The sequence below is a fragment of the Equus caballus genome, chromosome 19 (assembly GCF_041296265.1).
Source record: "Equus caballus isolate H_3958 breed thoroughbred chromosome 19, TB-T2T, whole genome shotgun sequence".
In the NCBI taxonomy this organism is placed as follows: domain Eukaryota; kingdom Metazoa; phylum Chordata; class Mammalia; order Perissodactyla; family Equidae; genus Equus; species Equus caballus.
Genome location: NC_091702.1, coordinates 47,575,529 through 47,597,581, shown reverse-complemented (window position 1 = coordinate 47,597,581; position 22,053 = coordinate 47,575,529). Strand labels below are relative to the sequence as shown.

The following is a 22,053-nucleotide window of genomic DNA, read 5'->3' as shown; positions in this document are numbered from 1 at the left end:
CACACACACACCCCTCCTTTCAGGCCATCTCCTTCCAATCTGCTCAGGGAGGGTCTCTACATCAAGCACAAATGGATTCATAAAGCCACCAAAGGGGCTGGGTAAAATGGCCCCCTCCTCCTGGGGCTCTCTGAGTGGCAAAACCTGCCTGGATGCTTCTGCTTGGGAAACCTCAACTCTGCAAAGCTGAGTGGTGCCAGGAGAAAGGTGGCCCCAGAACTACCCAAGTTGGCCTGGCTCCTCTGCAAGCTTTAGTAGGGAAGAAAGCTTAACCCAGTCAAGGGCACCAAAGTAGATATTTATTTGGGGCAGAATCCTCAGGCCAGTACATTTTACTTCTTTTCTATTTATTTATATACTGTGATTCCCAAGAAACATTTAAAGTGATTTTAATGGGTACATAATATATAAGAAAATATAAATTAGATGTAGGCAAAGAAAAAAAAAGAGCAACATGAGGAAAACAAGGAACATGAATAAGGTTGGTGCAAAACTGCTTCTTTGTGATTTTCTACACTTGTAATAAATAACCCATGAGAGGGCATATCGCTGGGCTATTTCCTGTGCCATCTCTGGCTGGACCCTCAGGAGCACTCAGGACTGGGCATGGTGCAGCAAGGTGGAATCCTAACATGGAGATGCACTATAGGGATAGAGACAAGTTCCCATGGACATTTCCGTATAGTACTCCATAGATTTCCCACTCCTGAAACATAGTTGATTTCTTCTTAAAGATTCCTGAGTTCTCCCTTTGAGAATGGCCATGGTTCTGAGCAGGGTAACCTAGTTGAACACTCAGGCTACTAAGTTCCAGAGGGATCGCATCCCACTTAGGGTCCATTACAAGTCAGAGACTATCTAAATATGCAGAGAATATGAACCAAGGCTAAAACTACAGTCATCAATTTCTCAAACTCTTGTTTTTAATATTCTTCTATTTGATTCTCAGAATCTAAGCCAAAACTGTTAGATACAGACTTGCAGTGTCCCTCCCACGTCAGCTGGAAAACTGGGTGATGCTGATGACGTGCCGAGAAGCAGCCACAGAAGTAGTGCTGTGCCCGGTGACTAAATGACCACACTCCTTCCACTATGGGAGCTCTCCCTCTCCTGAGGAATAGAAAAACACAGAAAAAATTCCAATCAGTTGAGAGCCATTGTCTATGCATACAATACACAAGGTACACTTGATTCTGGTGCAAATCCTGGGGCCGGGGGTGGGGGGGGGGTGCTGGTGCTGGGACAGCAGATCACATCTATCTTGATTCTTCATGAAGCCAATCTCTCCCCCAGACTTAGATCTCTCTTCTTTCCTACCTCTCTGGAGCTTCCCTCAAAGTCTCCAATTTCTGAAAATTTCTTAGACTCATTCACTCTGCTTCTTGCAGATTTTTAACATCTTCAAGTCTCCCTTAGACTGAGAAAGGTACCCTGTTTCAGTCATCAGTCCATCTCCCTACTATTCGTGCATGAAGACACGCCCAGTTCTACTTTCCCGATTGATTTGTATTCTCCTGAACCATTCCTTCTCAGCCCTATTGTAAAGAGTTTAGCTTCATACCTTAGTCTTTCTCTGAAGTTATTTTTCAAAGATCACTATTTAACCCCTTCCTGACCCAGCTCAGTGGCTTTTACTCAGAAGTTATTCCACTTGATCTCTGGGCTTTTTCAACTTGCTCTATGAGGGCAAGGACTCTGGTTTGCATGTCTCATATTTCTCTAAGTGTTACAAGGGAAGATTTTTATTTAGGGTTTGCTTTGCTTTTTGTGAGGAAGATTCACCCTGAACTAACATCCGTTGCTAATCCCTTTTTTTTTTTTTTTTGCTTGAGGGAGTTTAGCCCTGAGCTAACATCTGCACCATTCTTCCTCTTTATATGTGGGATGCCTCCACAGCGTGGCTGATGAGTGGAGTAGGTCTGCACCTGGGAGCTGAACCTGCAAACCTGGGCCACCAAAGTGGAGTGTGCAGAACTTTAACCACTTGGCCACGGGGCCGGCCCCTTATTTAGGTTTTGAATATCTACAGCTGCAGTCTGTGAAGCTGACCTTTCTTACCTTATTTGAAATGGAAAAATAATATATCTGTCCCAAAACATACTGTTTAAAACATTGCATATGCACATATTTCAGGTTGCTATAAAAAAAATTTGAGTGTTTCCATTTTATCAGGAAAGTGAGTTTTAGGGGGCACAGTTTCTAATCAAAATGCTATGGGATGAATGCTTTCTGACACAAAGGAAAGCATGAAATGGGGCCAAAGGAATTTGTCCAGGGCTTGCTGAAGAAAAACCTAGACATGCTCAAGGAATAGACATTTTGAAAGTAGAAGATTAAAGTAGAAGAAAGTAGATTTTAAAGAAGATTTATTGAAAGCAGAAGATTAAGTATCCTGATCTAAAAAGTTTTTCTTTCTTAAATCAAAGAGTCAAGAAGGAATTTTCAGAAATCTTGGATTCTCTGCAGAAAGTCTGAGCTCACTTGGAGAGGAAAGGACACAGTTGCTTTCTCTGCTATGAGAACAGGTGTGCACAGGCCAAGTTTGGAACAAATCAGAAATGCCTTGGAAAGCTGTATCTGATAGGGCAGGATTAGAAAGAAAGATGATTGATTTGAAGGAGGCCAGGAACACAGAGGCCACTCAGTCTGAAACCACTGGAGCTTAAAGCTTGACGTTACAGCTTCTTATATTTCCGAGGTTACAGCCTTTGTGGAATGAAAAGACCACCAGACCTAGAGTGAGAAGACCTTGGCTGGAGTCCTGGTTCTGGAGTCAAATAGGAGGTTTCTCAATATGACTCCCATTTTCTCACGGGCACTGGGCAGAGACTAGTTCTTACCTATTTCGGGTTCCCATGAGATCATCTACATGGAGGCCCTTGTCTGTTGCTATCTACTTGTTAAACATTATTCTTGAGAGAGAAGGTGCATGTGCGCCAAAAGATTTCAATTAATTCATATTGCTATGAATATTTAATAAAGTATTTTCAATAAGTTTTGTAAAAAGTTATGGTAAAGCTGTAACTGCTGAAAGCTTGATTTCAGAAAATACTGACACGTGAACTCAAGGAGTGAACAGAAACTTCGTTATACATAATCAAAGATCACCATCTAGTGGCCCCTTGTATTATAACTTCTGAAGCTGGCTGCAAGCTCCACAGATTTTGGAGGCTGGGAAAGCGTGTGGAAAGCATCAGCTCCACCAAAGAAAGGAGGGAAGAGCGAGACTATGGCCCTGGAGACTTCTGCTTCACTAAAGGAATTCGCAATGCAAGTTACAAACAAAACATTGTCCTCTTCAACTAATCTTCTAAATCAAGCTTTGGTCCTGGGCCTCAGGTCATTCATAATATAAGCAGACAGTTGAATGTGATAAAGTGATAACTCTTTGGCAGATAAGCTCAGATGGATGCAAAACAAGAAAGGCTTTTAAAGTTATCTTGAGCAAATTATTTGCTTCTCATGAGCAACTTTACAATTGAAAATAGGGTTTGCTTGCAGTAGAATTCTTGGTGTGTACATCTTGATGATAAAGGAAGCTATGATACTTCCCCAAAATGAGGAAGAAATAGTCACCAGAAAACATCATTGCCCCACATAATTTTCTTCTCTCTTTCTAATGAGGCAGCATGAGTTATTGCAAAGGGCACAGGTTTAAGAGTCAGAGGGCTATGTCCAAATTCTGGCTTCACTCCCTATTGCCTGTGTGACTTTGGCATGTTACTTAATCTTTCTGAGTGTCACAGGGGTGTTGCAAAGATTAAATGAAACAAGGCTTGGAAAGGGCTTACCCCAGTGTCTGGAAAGTAACTGGTGTTCCTTTTACCCTTCTCTCACTTATAAGAAGTCACATAATTTAACTTAGAAGAAAAGAAAAGAAAAAACTTAACTTAGAAGAAAACGGTGTTTGGATTTGGGGTGCAAAACTGGCTTTTAACTTACATTTTTCTGTTAAAATGAAGATAGATAGTTTGGTCACTATACGACTGAAGTAACAGTAGTTGTCTCAGCTTTGACTGACTCTGTTTTCTTTGAGGATGTAATTTTCTTACTTGGTAACATGGAAGAAAGAGTTGTATCCACTGAAAAAATGAAGATAATAATACAAACCTCACAGAGAGTTGTCAGGATTAAATGAGATGTTGCATAAATGTCCATAGTTCAGTACCACTTAGTGAGGGTACTGCTAATTTTCATTATTACTGGTCTTCGCCTCTCATGGGCCATCTGTGAGAATATGATATCATTGCCATTGATTATTTCCGAAATGCTTGAGGGCCTCTGCTGCCTTCTTCCTGAATCTCTCTCATCAAGGTTCTTCCCTAGAAAGACCAGCACTGTGGCTCGCATAATGTGCCTGCTCCTTTGCACAGACCGTGTGCGTGACTGGTTTTTAAACAAATCGCAGCAGAACTTGCATTTCCTGATGAGAGTTATATCCTTCAAAATGTGTGAGAGACTAAAATTCTTGTTGCTATAACATTTCTCTCCTCTGGGAATTTCCCTGAGAGCCTACTGCATATCCCTTTATCTCAACAAAAGCGAAACAAAAAGAGATTTGGGTCAAATAGAGAAACAGACTTTCATGGGTAGCTTGTAAGTTGGCTCTGAAGGCAGTTCATAAATTTTTTTTTTTTGAGGAAGATCAGCCCTGAGCTAACATCTGCTGCCAATCCTCCTCTTTTTGCTGAGGAAGACTGGCCCTGAGCTAACATCCGTGCCCATCTTCCTCTACTTTATATGTGGGACGCCTGCCACAGCATGGCTTGCCACGCAGTGCCAAGTCTGCACCTGGGATCCAAATTGGCCAACCCCAACCCTGGTGGCCCAAGCGGAACATGCGAACTTAACCGCTGCACCACCAGGCAGCCCCCCATTCATAAATATTTTTGAGCAATGGCAGCATAGTTTTGCAAAATGACAACATGAAAGGAATACCATCCTTTAGGTATATTAATTATAACATGATTTTTTAAAAGTCACATCTTAAAAAAAAAGTCTATATTCAAAGGCCCCAAAGGCCTATGTCTGCCTCTGTGCCCCTTTTAGGCTGGGAAGCTATGACTGACACCCATTGGTACCTTACCTATTCAGAGTCTTAAAGTTTTGACCCATAATTGAGATATCATGTGTGTTTTTTTTTTTCAAATCAGCCTAATGATCCTTTCCAGGAGGACTCAGAGGGCCTCATCAAATGCAAAAGGGCCTTGCATACTGACTTGCAGCACCCAGCAGCGGCACAAACGTCCTCTGTCGGTGGTCTAATTTGGGGTATGGAAATAGGGCTGCTAAGTAAAGCAAGGCAGCTATGACAGGAAGTAAAGCCTTAGCTGTGAAGACGTGTTCAAGTCCCAGCTCCTCTATGCACAAGGTGCTTATCTACTCTGAGCTTCATTTCCTCACCTGTGAAATGGGGGGACCCTGCCTGACCTGCCTCACGGGACACATGAGGGCTGCGCTAGGATGACAAGGCTCTTTGTCAGCAGCAGCATGAACCCCTCCCGCCCTCCGCCCTCACTGCGTCCTTCTAGCTCTAGCACGGGGGCTCACCAAGCCCACAGGACAAGCTGTGCAAAAAGGGAGGGGGTACCCTCAGTGGTGGCACGGCGTGGCCTGTGTCTGCCGTGGCCCAGCCCGACGGAAGGGTCCTTTCTGCCCACGCCCGACCGCAGCAGGATGCCCAGGCTCACCGAGCGCCTCTCCACACTCCCTTTTTTCCTGCCATTCTTGCCTGAGGTCACATCCAGGGAGCGGTAACTGGGTGGCTTCTCCTCAGGCCAGGGTGGGGAGCGCGACCGGCGGCGGGGGCGGGGGCTCCCCCAGCTCCTGGGCTGCCTCTCCTTGTCCCCGTCGGAGCTCCCGGAGCTGAGGCCCGCGCGCGGCGGAGGCGAGTAGCTGCGGGGCCTGCGCCCGCGCCGCCTCGGGCCACCCTCCCGGGGGCTGGGCCCGCGCCGCCGCTCTCGCTCGGGGTAGCGGCTCCAGAGCGGCCGGTGGCTGGGCCGCCAGCGGACCTCGCTGGACGAGGGGCCGTCGCTGAGGCTGTCCCCGTCCGACCAGGGCATGGGTGACCCCTTGAGCCTGGAGCCGTGGTGCCTTCCACTCCGCTGTTGGCTCAGCTCCCTTCGCTCCAGCGCCCAGTGCTTAGGCTCCCGGTCCCGGAGCTCCGGGTGGAAATCAGAAGAGTGGCGCTGCCGTCCTCCCTCCCTCAGATCCCAGGGTCCCGGGGGAAGGGGGCTGAGCCGTGGCTGGCGGGAGGTGGTGCTGGTCCTCCGCGAGGATGGCAGGTCTCCGATCAGCGGGGGCAGGTGGATGACTCTGCGTTCCACCACCTCAGAGCCCAGGGAAGACAGCATGCTCCAGGGTTGGCCACGTATGGCTTTGGGGTCAGGCGGCAGAGGCTGGGCCAGGTTGAGGTTCCGCAACTCTTTCTCCAAATACTCTAGGACACCATTGGTGATGGGAGGGTGAGCGGTGGTCTGGGTCATTGGCATCTGTGGGAGGCTGGATCGCAGGGACAAATCTGAATGGAAACAAGGATAAGAACATGCAGAACTGCTGGCCCAAAACATGCTCCTCAGAATCAGGGCAGGAAAATGCCACATTATTTAGCTTGCATCCGTCCCCTCCCATCCTCAATCACCAAGATACCCACCATATTGATCATGAAGGCCTGATGCAGCCAATGCTCCTACCCTTGCCCTCTCCCACCCCAAATCTCTGACAAGGTTTACCTCGCTGCAGCAGTGGGTGCATTGGATAAGATGAAAACTGGGAGCTCCTGTCCGCCCCCCAGAATACGGGTTTTTCCATTATCTGGGGGCCTAGGGCCTGAGCCTGCTTCATGTAGCGGTGGCGGGCCAGGGCTGCAGGGGAAAAAGGAGAAACGGAGACCCTCAGCCAGGGCAAAGCCCACACCTCCCACCTCACTTCTCTCCACCTAGCGGCCTTGACAAGAGGCCAGTTTCTCTCCTCAAAGTTCATGATGACCTACCTATCTTGCACGGGAGTAAGAGTTAAGAGAGTAGCGAATCGATTGTTCCTCTGGCAAGGAGCTAGGAATAAATTTCCTAGTCAAGATGGCAACGCCTGCACCCCAGGAAAGTACACTCTGAAAACTTGACTTCCTGGTCTCGAAAACATTTCATCTTCCTGCCCATTCCCAAGGTCACCTAAAAAGTATAGGTAGATACATGGATATTAGCAGGCCATGAAATCTCAGCCCAAGTCTAGAAGGTACAGATGCAAAGGGCCTAGAGGAGGCTGTGAGCCAGGGGCTGCCAGGGAAGCTCAGGGCTGCCTGCTCAGAGCAGAAAAAGAAAAAGAAAAAGAGAAGGACATAGATGCTGAGGTCCATGGGTAGAATATCTGGTAAAAGGAGGAGGATCGAAGAACATTTCTAGTTCTATTTTGCTCTATTTCTTTCTTTCTATTTCTAATACATCAGCCATGGGTGGGAGAAAACCAGTGGGAGGAAGGCAAGAGAATGCAAAAAGCTGAAGTGGATCCCAGTGGATCTTTTCTACTCTGCTCCTCACCTTATTCAATGTTGGGGTTTTCCCTACTTAGGGAGAATCTCTTAGAGGGAATCTCTAAGGGGTAGGGTGGAGGTGGAGAAGGGAAACACCATTTCCTTTCAGGGCAAAGAAAACAATATAGAAAAGCAGCACAAGGGATCCATAGAAAATGTCACTGCAGTCCCTTAGGTGCAAGTGGTCTGAAGCACACCACCCACAGTGAGCGCAAATTAAAAACAAAAGCATTTAGTTGTTTTTGTTCACGATTTCTATTTTGAGGTCATTGTGATAGTGCCACATGTCTCCCGAAGTCGCTGTCTAGTCACGCATACAGGAAACGTACTTGTGTGTTTAAGTGCAGGAAGTGCCTGCCTCAGGCCCCCAGCTCGGCACTCTTTCCATGTTCTGGGGTCCTCGAGCCCTGTGGCACCCCTGAAGCAGCAGGGCTCTGCCTGAAGCTTCCTCCTGCCACAAGTAGGAGGGGGAGAAGGCAGGCATTCCGGACCCGGCTGCACAGGGTGGGGGATTTACTGAGGCCAGCAGTTAAGGGGCCATTTGGATGGCTGCCCGGTGGCTCCAGCGTGAAACAAACTTCCAGCACAACAGGAAGTGGTAGCAGCAGAACCCCCAGAAATGCCTGGAGCTATGGCCCTCATGGTGAGTCACAGCCTAGCCCAGAGGAAATCGGATGGAAACTTATAGCAGCTCAGCCAGCTACCACACCTTCACGCCAACAGACAGACGGCACTCCTGACCCTCCAAAGACAAGCCCACATGCTCAGCACTTTCCTCGCCCTCTTGCTAACAGATGCCTCCCCTGAGCTCCCTATATGTGCCACCATCGGCACACCTGATGCCCTGATTAACACATGCCTGACATTTTACATTAGCTAACTAGTCCTCAGAGAACTCCCTTAATGTGGGAATCAGATGAGGAAGTTGGGCTCAGAGAGGTTACCTTCCCAGCTCAAGGGCCCACAACGGGTAACCACCGGCAGAGGCAGGATGTGACCCTGTGTCTATCTGACGCCCAAGCCTGTGCTCCTTCTGCCAAACCACCGAGTCCCCAGACTCCTTTATTTCTGTGATGAAGCAAAAAAAAAAAAAAAAAACACTCACAAACCCCAAAACCTTCTCCAGCAGTAACCCCTCACCTTATTTCTCTCCAGCTCAGTTCCACACCTTTCAAAATCCACTCCAGATTAGTCACTGCCTCCAAGGCCTGGGGGACATCTGATTCCACTGGGAAAAACTCTCCCATGCCCTGCCACTTTAGTTGAATCCCGGCTTCTTCCAGAGAGTACCATTCTCCCTTTTGGCCACTTCCTTCCCCTACTTCCCTAATTCAATGGGAGAGCAAGGGGGAGTTGGGCTTACTCCTTGCTCCCCAAATGACTTTTTTAATTAACAGGACACCCTGCACAGATTACTCCCTAGAGACCTTTCCAGATCCTCCATGAGCTTTCTTGTCAAATTTTCACAAACTCCAGAGATTAACCCACTGGCTCCCTTCTTAGCTGCTACAACGTTTTTACCAGGGTCCTCCCCTTCCCTGATGCACTGGAACTGGTAAAATGAGAGTAGAAAACACAGCCTCTGAGCTTCTCCCTTGCCCTCCTGTTCCAGAAAACAGCTCCATGGGGATGTCCAGACTATCAGGGTTTCCTGTCATTCACCTAATGGGGAATCAGATGGACAATAAAATAAGAAACATGGAGAAAGTAGCAAAGCTTCAAAAGCCTCCTAATAAGTTATCTCTGAACCTCACTGGAGTACAGTCTGCCTTGGTCACCTTTAATGAGTTTGTTAAAAATACAGACTTCTGGATCCCACTGCCAGGGACTCTCCTTCAGTCTAATGCAAGACAAGAAAATCTGTGTTTTCAACCAATTCCCTAATTGCAATACAGGGAGTCAAAGTGGAGTTGGCCACTGAGGATTCTCAATAACCTTCTGAGAAATATGGTCCTCAGGGATAGGTGTCCTTAAATATGGGCTATGAGAGTCAGATGAACTTCAACTTGAATCCCAGCATGTACTAGCTGTGTGATTCTGAGTGAGTTTCCAGAGCGTCTGAGCCAAGTCTCCTCATGTAGGAGGAGGAAGCTAGGGGCAGTCATACCTATTTCACAAGGTCATCAAGGTTAAATGAGCTAATACACACGAAATGCCTAATACATCACAGTCAATAGATACTAGCTCTTCTTGTTATAAGAAATTGTTATAAGAAGTTTCTTCTTTTGCCTTAGATCCCATAGGAGAGACAAAATTACACATTTGGAGACTAAATTACCAAAGGCATTTTATCCTCATTTCTGAGGAAAACTCAGAGCATATTCTTTAATATTTGTGACAGAAATGACAGCCAACACCAGCCCTTCTGCAGAGACCTGTGCCTCTCCTCCCCTGCAGCCAGCGTCACCTGTAGTGCCCCTGAAGACCTCCCTCCGCACGAGCCTGTAACTGCTTATCATTCCTTACCAGCTCCTCTCCACTCTCACAGAACCCCTTCTGGGCCCTCTTTGGACCCATGGTCACATAGTCCTTTTGCTTTTTCCCATTCTACCAGTCTCCTCTGACTGGACTGACCAGTTACTTCAGCAACATCCTCAGGAGTTCCTAGAATCCCATACCCTTTGAACTCTTACCATTTCAGTTTTAGGGAACCACCAGTAGATGCTTCCTGGGCCCACACTGCCAGAACTGACTGTACAGTCAGGCAACCAACCTCAAATAGCCCTCCTTCCCAACCTGGCTTTCCTTGACTGATCTCTCCACCCTGCTTCCCTCCTCTAGAGCCACAGTTTAAACATGCCCCACTTCTGCCTTCCCCCCGACCCCATGCACTTTCAGCTGATGGCATCATCTTTGTTGAGGAAGAGGAACCAGTCCTGAGCATGGAATCAAGAGACCTATATCTATTCCAGGACCCGCCACTCACAAGCTGTGTGTAACTGTGGAGAAGTTTCTTTAGGCCTCACTTCCTTCCGCCGTGAGGGGTTGGGGAGTGGGTGGCATAGATCAGAGATTCTCATGTGGCCTGTGGTCTACTGCAGGGCGCACTTAGAGCTTCTGTGAGGACGAGGGCCAATAACCCATCTAGAGATGAAAGTTGTTTCTCCAGTTCTCATGGAAAAACTAAGATCCAGTTTCAATAACTTTCATCTTTAAGTTCTACTGTGGGCTGTCTACTAGTATTAAGTGAATTATCAAGGGTTACTAAAATTTGGCGTCATTTTCACTGTTTTCCTCTCAGGTCCTCTATTAACTCTTGCTGGAAAGTGGGAGCAAGTTAGGAAGGCAGGCTGTGGTCAGAGAAGTTCAAGAACCACTGACGTCGTTCTCAAAGCTTCCTTCTGTGTCTAGAATTTTGTTGGAAGCAAGTCCGGCTGATGTGAGCTCTCTCAGCTTCCTTCCTTATACTTTAATCATCTTCCACATTTTGATGGCTATCTCCCTCTCTTCAGAGGTCAGGCTGCCGTTCCTTTCCTTTCTAAAGGTAGTCCGTTCACTGTAAGCCTGATGTCTCTCCCACTAGCTCCACCACTCTGCAGTGATCTCCTCCTCATCGTGCGTTTTACTCATTTTCTATTGGCCTTGGTTCTGTGCCTACAAATATGCTTAGGGTTATCTTATTCTAAAAACCAACAGTCACACACCTCCCTTACCCCATCCCCGAGCTTTCCTTAACAATTTTTGCCCCCTCCATGTAATCTCCTCTTGTCACCAAACTTAGGACAGTCTGCCCTAGGGGCTCACTTTGAAAGTGACGTCATCTGCTCAAGTCCAGGGACCTTTATTTGTGGCCTACATTTCTTTGTTTTACCATTTCTTCTAAATGAATTCTAACCACTTAGGAGAAACCTCTCTCTCCCAGAACCTGTTTATCAGCTCAAGGACAGCAGATATATTTACCATTTGTGCTGACTTTGTCCCCAGTCCTGCCTGTTTTAAGTGGCCCACTGACCTAGGGGCTCTAAGAAGCATCTTGGTTTTTCTCATCTCATTCTGCATATTCCTACTTCAGTGATGGTGACTTCTCCACGGCATCTTTCCCAGAGGCCCTGAAAGGTAGGAAGCTCCATGACCCAAAACTGAGTTCTCTGCTACTTTTCCTCTCTTTAAGGAATTCCTTGGTGTCTCAAACAATCTCATAGTGATCTACACAGAGGTAGCGTCAGCCGCTGCTGTGGGAATGTCAGGCACTCCAGAGTCAGATGAACATGGATTCAACACTGCCTCTGCTACTTACTAGCTGTGTGACTTCTCTGACTTTCAGTCTCCTCATTTGTTCAATAGTGATGATATCTGCCTTCTAGGGGTGTGAAGATTCAACAGGGAAATATATGCAAAGGGCCTACAAATAGCAAACATCCAAAAAAAGTTAGTTCTCTTTTCCTGTAAGAAAGCAACCTCGGAACATAGGCCTGAAACCAGACTCAGCCCACTGACCTTCTTGACATTGTAGATTAGGTTTTGTTTCTATCTTAAGATGCAATTTCTTATTTTTCCTTTAAAAAAATTTCCTTTCAAATGGACCAAAATGATAAAAGTGGCTATCTCTGGGTACTCAGATTAGTCTTTACATTTTACTGAATTTCTCAAATTTTCTACAATGCAATACTTTACTTATATCATCAGGAAAAGGAAATGTTACTTAGAAAACACAAAATCTCCTTCCTTTTAAAGCAATTGATTCCACACCATCTATTTACTAAGAAAAGATTTGTAAAATAATTTTTATTCTTTTGCCTTTACCATGCATTCTGCAGCCAAATTTTCAGAGCATGTCATAATTCTGTTTTAAAAGGGCAATTTTCACCTCAAAGAAGGATCACGTTAAGGGCAAGATCTTCTTCTGTTCCCTCTTCCCTTCCTTTAAACACAGAGGTTCTCAAAGTGTGGCCCCTAGACCAGCAGCACCACATCACCTGGGAACTTCTGAAAAAACACAGATTCTTGGGTCCACCCCAGACCAACTGAACCAGAACCTCTGGAGGTGGAGCCAGCAATTACATTTTAATGAGCCCTCCAGGAGATTCTCACGTGAGCTTAAGTTTGAGAACCACTGCTCTAACACCTCTCTCCTCTGGTCTGTTTTTTTCAAGTCGTCTCTAAGGAGTGGGCTTCTCTCTCTCTGCTACATTCAAACCACTTCCTCCAGCCACCTCATGTCCAAGCAAGGTCAGTGCTAGGAGCAAATCCTGGAGCACAGGCTTCTCAGGGCCACTGAGGAAATGCCATCCGTATGCCTAGGAGCTATCACCACACTATTCACAGCAATCTGCGCACTCACTCAAAACGATATCAAAAAAATCATTGCTTTCCGTAGGCAGAGCCATCTGAAGGAGGCCTCAGGCAGGCTAGCAAGCAGACAGACAGAAGTCCTCTCACCTGGCTCTACAGCTTCCCCAAGCATCATTTTTCTGGGCTGAGGCCAAAGTCCTCTGAGCCTGTGATGGGAGAAGGGCATGGAGGAGATCCTGGAAGAACCTGAGGTTTTGATCTGGGCACGTGCAGCTGATCTGTCTGGGGCACCAAGCTCCAGTACCACCCTGTCCCACTGCTTGTCTGTCCCCTCTCACCTTCCTCAGGGCAGCAGCAGCGGGTGGGACAGCAAGGGCAGCGGATATAGCAGCAGCAATACTGAGGACAGCACTGACACCAGCACACTCCAATCAGCAGCAGGAGGAGCAGGGCTCCCAGAACGATGAAGATCACCGTCAGCCAGTCTGAAGGGAGACGCCAAGCAGGGGTTGAACTAAATCTGTGAGGCATGCTTCCAGTTCTAACATTCTGGAGGTCTAATAAACATAGCTCTTGACCTACAGGTTAAGGTTGACCAATATATTGGCAAAAAAAAAGTTTAGCTTTGATAAGGGAACTTTGGAGGTTGGCAATCCAACAAGCACCACCTGGGCTTGCTGGTTTCTGGTTTTGTCTTTTTCTGGATGTAAAAGTGTCATGATGGTGGGGTGGCCAAAGAGAAAGCTCCAGCAGCACTTACGCAGGACGATGAGCTTCACCTCCTTATCTGGATCTCCTGATGTGTCCCCTGGAGCCTCAATGGTGCAATAATACACTCCATGGTCCCACCACATCACTTCATTAATCACAAGATCTGCTCCTGCAAAGAAGGAGGGAGAAAGTACCAGTGGTTTCTAGCCTATGGTAGCTTCAAGACCCAAGCGTTGTCCTTCCACATCGTAAGAGGGCCCCTTGTAGTTCAGAGAAAGTTCCTTCCTGTGAGACCCTCCTCTTTCTTCAAACAGTATAGTGGTGCTGGAACCGACCATTCACTCACTGAGCCCTGCTAGGTAAGGATTGAAAGGATTTTGGATACATCACCTCACTTAATTCCCACCACAACTCTCTAATTGGGTGAGGTAGAGATAGCTGTCTCTCAGTGTCTATTCTCCCTTTCTCTCATGGTCATAGAATTTTTGGTCATGTACGTGGCCGCCCAGAATAAAATCAGTGTTTCTCATCCTCTCTTACAGATGGACACAGACATGTGACTCAGTTGTGGAGGATAGAAAGTAAGCAAAAAGGTCACATGACGGCTCCTAAGAACTTTCTTAAAAACAGTTTGGGAACACCTTTGCCCTTTTCTTCTTCGTCTCTTTTTCTACTCTGGTATCTGGATAGCAAATGTGATGGCTGCCATCTTGGACTGTGAGGAACAAGATGATATTCTTGCTGAGCTGGAAGGAGCTGAGGACTTGGGTCCCTGAGGACTTAATGGGACAGAGCCTCCACACTAGTTCTGGACTGTCCACCTCCATATTTATACGTGAGAATAAATAAACTTCTACATTGTTTAAGTCACTCATATTTTGGGCATTGCACTCGCAGTCAAACTTAATCCCCTTACAGTGGGTGTGATTATTAGCTGTATTTCAGATGAGGAAACCAAGACTCCTGGAGGCTAAAAAAATGGCCTAAGAACAGAGACATAATGCTCAGCAGACGTAGGTTCAAACCCAAGTCTCTCCACCTCACAGCTGGTGCTGCTAACCGCTAAGGTCCGATGTCTTCTCCAAACTGGGTGGAAAACTCCACAGCCTGCTACAAATGGATACATTTGGATCTTGAAGGGACAGGTTATGAGATTAACTTGAATAAGAAAGGATGAAATGTCAATATTTTAAATGTTACTCAAGAAAAGAATTCCAGTTCGTGAGCAACAAGCGCTGTGCTACCCCATTAAGACAGATGAATGATATGTTCAAGTTTAGTAAATGCAACAAATGTACACTAAAGACCTTTTGTGGGTTCATCACTATGTCAGATACTGTGGGAGACCTGAAGAGGAACAAAACCCATCCGTCTCTGTCCTGAAGGGGCTTAAAGGCTGGTCAGGGGCATCAGGGCAGCCTTCACGTCCCTCCTATTTCAGCCATAGTAGGTACCAGGGGACATCTTCAAATTCTTAAAGGCCTGAGCATTATAGACTTGCTCCTGCTTAGTCGGCAGTCATATCTGCAATTCTTTATTATTTGTTTGTCAAAAAACACTTATTGAGGAAATGAAACAAAACTGCGAGGTCATGCAACATTGGAGCTAACTTTGACTTCTGTTTCCTTCTCTTTCTACGTCAATCCCTACAATTTTTTTCCTACCCATGATTTTCCAAACCCTCTGTCTTTCCCAGAAGCAAGCTTACCCCAGACTTGGAAGAACGGTGAGAGTGCTTTGGGGGAAATTCCCTCTCAAAGGTTAATGTGTGTGATAAATCTGCCCCAATTTTTATTAAAGATGTAAAGATTACTTTAGGGATGTGAGAGTAATGAGGGCATTTGGGTATGTTAATATTTTAAATGATCCAAGAACTGATTTGACAGATCATCCCAAATAATGCAAACACGGGCATCAAAGTGTCAGAAAACAAAGGCGCCAGGAAGTCACAACAAGCCTAGAAGTAAAAATAAGAAATGAGGGGAAATACTACCTTCTCACAGGAGTAAGAAAGAAGCAGAGTTTGATCCAAAGGTGGCTGGGAGTGGAGGTAGGGGACAGCACTGCTCAGAATTAGAAAAAAAGACAGAAAAGCAAGGACTATCACCTATGGGGACTTTCATCCCTCAAAAACTGTAAAGGAGACTTGCTAATTAAAGAGACTTTAGACTCTGGGTTCAGATCAGAGATAATTCTGCGGGCTCTGGAGAAAGTAGAACCACCCCGAATCTTTGAGGATGCACCTAGAGATTGGAAAAGAAAGACAGATGTTCCTTAAGGCCGAGAGTGCAAGGGCTGGCTTGGGGAAATCTGAGGTTGAATGTAAAAACATCAGACTTAAGGATTACAGCCAAGGTCTTATACACAAAATTGGACACAAGCATTAAACTGGCCCTCTGTAAATGATCCACCTTTAAGTCATCAGAGAATATTCACTGATGTCTTCACATTATTGCTATGGGTACCATGAGTGGCCTGCTGGGTGTATTCTCCCCCTTTTCTCCCTTCTAAACAGCAAAAATTTATTTGACACAGTACACAAAGCTCACTGAAATAGGCTCTGAATTCTGTGCCAATAACCTATTGCAGCAACCTTGGATTACAAGATAGGAATGTGGGGCGCTAACCCATCCATCCAAGAGTGTACTGAGCGATCATAACTAAAGTTCACTGCACACTCACTGTTTGCTAAGTGCTTTATGTGTGTCATCTCTCACTTAATGTAGACAACTCTCCAGAAGATAGGTACTATGGCAAGTCCCATTTTATAGAAATTGAGGGTAAAAAATTGAGGGGACTTGCCCAGGTTCACACACCCTGTAGGTACAGAATGGGAACCTTCACCTGAATCTGACCGCACAGTGAGGGCTCTAACCACATTCCTTGTACGAGGCACAAAGAATAGATATGCTTTCCACATAGCTCTGAGATATCACATTTGATATTCACTTCAGTGTGGGGATAGAGACCATTATGCTCATCTTTCAGATGAGGTAAGAGAGGCCAGAGAAACTATCTGCGGCTGGTCACTGAGCTAGCACGCAGAAGCAACAGGATACCAGCCAGATCTTTAGATTCTAAGCCCAATGCTCTTTCCTTTACCAATGGAGGGTGATGGTCTCAAGGTGGCCATCTACTTGGAAGCCCCTATTTCCTTAGATATGTAGAACAGGAGTGGCTAGAGGAAAACTCAGGAGCCTGGAGTTTGAGGGGGCCCTGAGAGCAATTTGTGGAAGGGATCAAAGGAGCCTGATCCACACCTTAGCCCTGAATCTCAGAGAAGCAAAGGAAACCACCCACTCTCAGACCATTAGCCAAAGCTGTAGGACATCCTCTCATCCAGAAACCAACTTCCAGGAGAGTGACTTCAGACGATGCAGCACTTTCTATGTATGTGGCCCTTTCCTCAAACAACGACAGTGACCAAGTAGACAGCAGGCAGCAGAAAAGAGGGGAAATCCCCACAATGACTCAGCCTACCAGGCCTGGTATCTACACCTCTCACCACCCCAGGTACCCTGCTGCCTCCCCCACACTCACGGTTCTGGATGGTGATCTTGCGCTGCCGGTAATCCACCCCCAGCACAGGCTCATTCTGCCCCCGCCGCTGGGCCACGATGCGCACCTCCCGCTGGTTGTCATTGCAATCATTTGATGGGTCCTGTCCCAGGGATAAAGCGGCCTGGTACGCTGAGGAGAGAGGACACACCCAAGTCACACAGCAAGGGGGAACTCCCGTGAAGAAACGTGCCCTTACTGTTCCCTGGGGGCAGTGAAGCATCTCAATTTTTCCTGAGCCTACGCATCCCCTGGGGATCTTGTTAAACATGAAGATTCTCATCTGTAGGTCTAGAGTGAGAATCTGAGATTCTACAGTTCTCATGAGCTCCCAGGTGACACCAATAAACTATACTTTGAGCAGCAAGACTCCAGACCATCCTAATAGGCCATCATTTCCAAATCCTGGCTGCATCCCCCTGTTTCCCATCCCAACTTCCCTTGCCTCATTTTCAGTCCCCTGGACTCTGCCCCGATGGAGTCCACCCACCTGCCCTTATAATACAATGCTTGAGAGCTGTTAAATCCGCTGGTGGCAAATGTCTATTACTCTAGTGTCTCCTACTTTCCCATTTGCCCCAGGCATTTTAAGAGTAACCCCAGGAAACAATGCCTCGATTTGGAGAGGGGTCTTTTGGGGACAATGTCCGGCTCTGTGGGTGGCTCAGACAGTTAGGTTTTGGGATTCACACCGGGAGAAATTAGTCAGGGCTGAAAGAGGTAAAGCTGATGCCTCCCCCCTCCTTTTCCTCATCTCAGGAAGCTCACTTCCTTCCTACAATCAGGGTGTCCACATCTATTCTCAAAATTTCTACAAGGTTAATTGTCCTGGGCTGATGGAAGGGATCTGGGGTTTGTTCGTTACGAGAGGGCAGAGTTGGGCAGCTAGGAAGAACTTTGGCTCCAGACAGCAGAACTGACATGAGAGTGGCAGCTGTGATTGAGAGGAAGGACTCAGCTAAATGTGGGGGGAGTTGTGCAGCACTAAGAGATATCCAACAATGAGTGTGTTCCCTGAGGCCAGTGAGCGTCCATCACTATGAGTGTTTAGTCAGCAGAGAAATGACCGTCCACCAGGAAGGCTGGCTGTAGGAGGGAAGGTGGCAGTGGGCAGGTTCACAAATGACCGCTCCTCATGCATCCTGGGGGGTGTCTTCTTGACTGCATTCCAAGATCAGGGCGGTGTTGGGAGGCAGATCTGCAACCCCATCTCAGTGCACTGGCATGCAACCAGGAGTGGATTAGGAGTCAGGACTTGCTCTGCCTTTTAATTAATGTCTGAACTGCCTTAAATCTTTCTAGAACAAGGTGGGACATAAATTTTAAAATAAATTATACGTGACCTTGAATAAGTTAGTTCATCTACCTGGCCTCAGTTTGTTTATCTATAAAATGAGAGGACTGCTTCAAGTAATCTTTGTGGCTTCTTCTCACTATAAGGGTTTGTGATCTGAAATAATTCCTACCCCCTAACGGCAGAACTTCACAGAGGGACCCAGGAAGAGAGAAGGGGGAGGGCACTCACATGCAGAGTAATAGTCAAAGATGGGGTCCTTGCAGAAGGACTTGAAGCGCCACGTCACCACCACGTCCTGGAGCTGGGCAGAGGTGGTGTAGTCACATTTGAGGACGATGGAGGCAAACAGGGTGACATAGCGCTCTGTGTGCTGGACTGTCACCAGCAAGGAGAGGCACCCTGCAGCCAAGAGTAGAAGATAATGCTGAAGGCAGATCAGGTCTCTGAGGGGTGACCTACTTCTGTTCATGGGGTGATAAAAGCAATGCAAATGAGCAAACACACCGCCTGACCAGTTGGAAACTCACAGGCAGAGTCTGAGTTCCTACTTGGCCTGGACAGGGTGTGGAGTAGAGACTGCAGACACCCACGTGACATTGAGGAGAAGTGCAAGGACGACTCCCAAGGAGCTTATGGTCCATCGACAGTGATAATGCATCCAACAACAATAAAGAAATTATATTAAAAGAAGGCCATCTAGGTACTGGAGTGACCTTGCTAACATATATATTTTTTCATATCACGTCTTTTCTTAAAACATTTTCCCATTTCCCTAAGGATAAAGTTCAACCTCTATAACCAGGATTATGGGGCCCATCGGATCTGCCTTCAGCCTCTCTCTGTTACCTCCTCTCCCTCCTGGCCCCACCCGACACTCAGGGCTTCAGCCACTCTGAACTTGTTTCAGTCCTTCCCATGCCAGGGTGACTGTCTTCTCCAGGTCTTCCCACATGTGGATTTCTCAGCTGGTGATACAGACTTTTCTTCCATATCACCAGCCACCACTCCATTCCCTTCACTAGGTTAATTACTCTTTATTCCTTAGGTCTTCAGCGGCACCCTTACCTCCTCAAGAAGCCTTCCTGACTGCAAGTCTGGGAAAGGGACCTCCCTCTGTTTTCCCAAAGTGCCTCGTCCTACCCCTGGGCAGCACTTTTCACACTTCTCGGTGATTGCCTGTTTACTGTGGGCTCTGAGAAGCTGACTGGGTTTGTCTCTAACTCACTCTTCAAACACAAGCACCTCATACTGTGCGTGTCACCTCCCTGGCACCCAACAAATGTTTACTGAATAAAGGATGGAATGAATGACCAACAATACATTAACCAGTGGAATTGGCAGTCCAGGTGGTCAACATAAGCAGAAAGCAAATAAAACAAAAATGATCGGACTGTGATAAACTTTATCAAGGAGACTTGAAGAATTTAAGATTTTTTTTCCTCTTTTTTAAAACTCCGTCTCCCTACCCTCCAAATCTACAGGCATACTTAAAGTTCCAGGTCTGCCTTGATGAGGAACCAGCTTGCACAGAAACGTCAGACGGGACTTTGGCATGGTCAGAGGTCCACACGTTCCCAACATACTAGAATGTTCCCACGTCAATATGGTTTCTAGTCTGAGTTATAAGGAATCTTCTCATGGGAGGTTTAGCAGAACACCACCACTCAAACTTGAGCATGCGCCCACCAGGAGGACCAGTGACAGCCCAGATCACCATCAGTAGGAGTTTCTGAGTCAGCAGGACTTGGGCAAGGCTGAAGAACTTACATTTCTAACAAATTTTAAGGAGATGCTGCTACTACTGCTCTGGACACCATAGTTTGAGAACCACTGGTGTAGACTAGATTAAAAAAACCCAGGCTTTGGACTCAGATACAACTGGGTTCAAATCAAACTTTACCACTTACTTGGACATTGGCAAGCTGTTTATTCTCTCTGAGCTCCTGTTTCCTCAGCTATGAATGGAGATTATAATAGTATTAATGTCTTCAGGTCCTTGCAAGAAGGCAATGAGATAATAATCTACTTCCGGCGCTTGGCATAGTCCTAGCATGGTGCCAGGCCCAGACGCTGCTGTGTTAGTGTCAGTATGTGAGTCTCTTTCCCTCTTTTCCCTTATTACAGGGGCCAAGGAGAAAGGGGTTCAAGCTGGGATTCTCTCCAATAGAGACTCAGGTGGAGCCACCTTCACTTTAACTGAGTTACTCCCACAAACAAAACAAATATAGTCACCCCCTGACAGAGCAGCTGGGTGGGACTGGATCCATGGCCAGAATCACATGGTTCTGGGTCCTGCCTCACCTTCTAGACACAGCACTCATAAGACAATCTGCTGTGGCTTATGATGGGCACCTGTAACCATTTATCTCACGTCCATGGAGAGAGAGCAGAATGCTGCTCAGGACAGGCTCTGGCCCCCAGAAATGGACTGGGCCATCTCCAGGGCTGGGCTGTAATGAGGATGTGCCCGTGACAGCAGTGCTAGAGAGAGGGTCTGCAGAAGTGGAGGCGAAACCTATTGGTGGGGAAGACATCATAGAGGCAAGAGATTTAAATCAGACACTAAGACTCAGGGAGGATTAAGATTACACATAAGAAATAGGGAGAGGGCAGAGAAACTCATCAGTTCAGGACGGAAGAAAGGAGTGAGCAAAGGCCCCTATCCAGAAGGAGCAGTTACTTGGGGAACCTGGAGGGAACCAGCCCAGCTGGCGTCTCCTGCTTTATGGGAGCCAGAGGGGTAAACAAGGCGGGGCTGGTGATGGTGAGTGGGAGGTGTGGAGAGGGAGTGGAGTGTGAATTGTACTCCAGCATCTATTTCTAGTTAATGGATAATCACTGAAGGTTTTTCTGAACAAGAGTAATAGGGTGAAAGTGGTGTTTTTAGGAAGATGGACGACTTCCTTATTCAGCTGTGAATGAAAAAAAGAACTTCATTTTGAAAATAAGCCTTGAGTAGTCTGGGGAAAAATAGCTGCTACCTTTACCAGCTGTGGGATTCCTGGAATTCAGTTCAAGCAGAAGGGACGAGCCAGCCCAGTATCTCAAGCCCACCATAATTTGCTCTTTTATATTTGCTTCTCCACCCTCACCACTCCTTTGTTTTTTTTCCAGAATTGACCTGAAATTGACCTTGGAGGTTTTGCCCAACACAGCTTTAACTGAACAGCAGAAGCAGCTACAGGTAAAATTTTGACACTGAATAGGATGCCATTGTCAACATTAGCTTATTTTGTTCAGTAACACATATGGGTTGGAATAGAGATAAAAACACTGATCTGTGGTCTAAACAAAATCTGAGGTCCACATAGCACTTTCAAATATTTTCTTTTACAGCCTAAATATGATCCCTGGAAGGAGACAGGCTGTGACATTTTATACACAGCAAATCTGGGACTGGAAAACGTAAGTAGCTTGTTTGAAGTCATTAATTTCTAAGAGAGTCAGAGTCAAGATTTTGCCCCTGAGCAGTGCTCTTGTCACTCTGCCTGGCTCTTCTTTAAATAAGGGGAGATGTTTCGTATTCATTAGCTTGCAAATAATCAGAGTATGGGGCCAGGCAACATGGGACATAATTAATATACAATGGCAGCAGTCACTTTGATACAATGATTATTAACCTACATGTTCTTTATTTTGCTGAATGGTAATTCAACATAAAAAGCAGTTTATTCAAAAGACTCTAGTCAACATTATTTGTACAGAGGTGGAACATTTGTGGGGAGGG

General features: G+C 46.5%; 1 protein-coding gene across 8 annotated transcripts in view; it reads right to left on the bottom strand.

Annotated features, from left to right (window-relative positions):
- Positions 1 to 330: 330 nt before the first annotated feature.
- ILDR1 (immunoglobulin like domain containing receptor 1) overlaps positions 331 to 22,053 on the bottom strand; it is a 32,580-nt gene continuing 10,857 nt past the window's right edge. The window contains exons 3-10 of one of the 8 annotated variants that reach the window (XR_001378850.3): positions 18,555 to 18,725; positions 17,012 to 17,161; positions 13,521 to 13,640; positions 13,099 to 13,245; positions 6,732 to 6,863; positions 5,691 to 6,520; positions 4,111 to 4,227; positions 331 to 1,110 (exon numbers count right to left, since the gene is read on the bottom strand). Coding sequence is in view for 6 of the 8 variants with exons in the window: in XM_014732857.3 (XP_014588343.2) it covers positions 924 to 1,110; positions 3,943 to 4,082; positions 5,691 to 6,520; positions 6,732 to 6,863; positions 13,099 to 13,245; positions 13,521 to 13,640; positions 17,012 to 17,161; positions 18,555 to 18,725 (1,877 nt within the window). In the remaining 2 variants the exon portion in view is untranslated. Of the gene's footprint in view, positions 1,111 to 3,942; positions 4,083 to 4,110; positions 4,228 to 5,690; positions 6,521 to 6,731; positions 6,864 to 13,098; positions 13,246 to 13,520; positions 13,641 to 17,011; positions 17,162 to 18,554; positions 18,726 to 22,053 lie in introns of all 8 variants that reach the window. The other 7 variants (XM_014732857.3, XR_011428825.1, XM_014732858.3 and 4 more) reach the window with 7 other exon arrangements.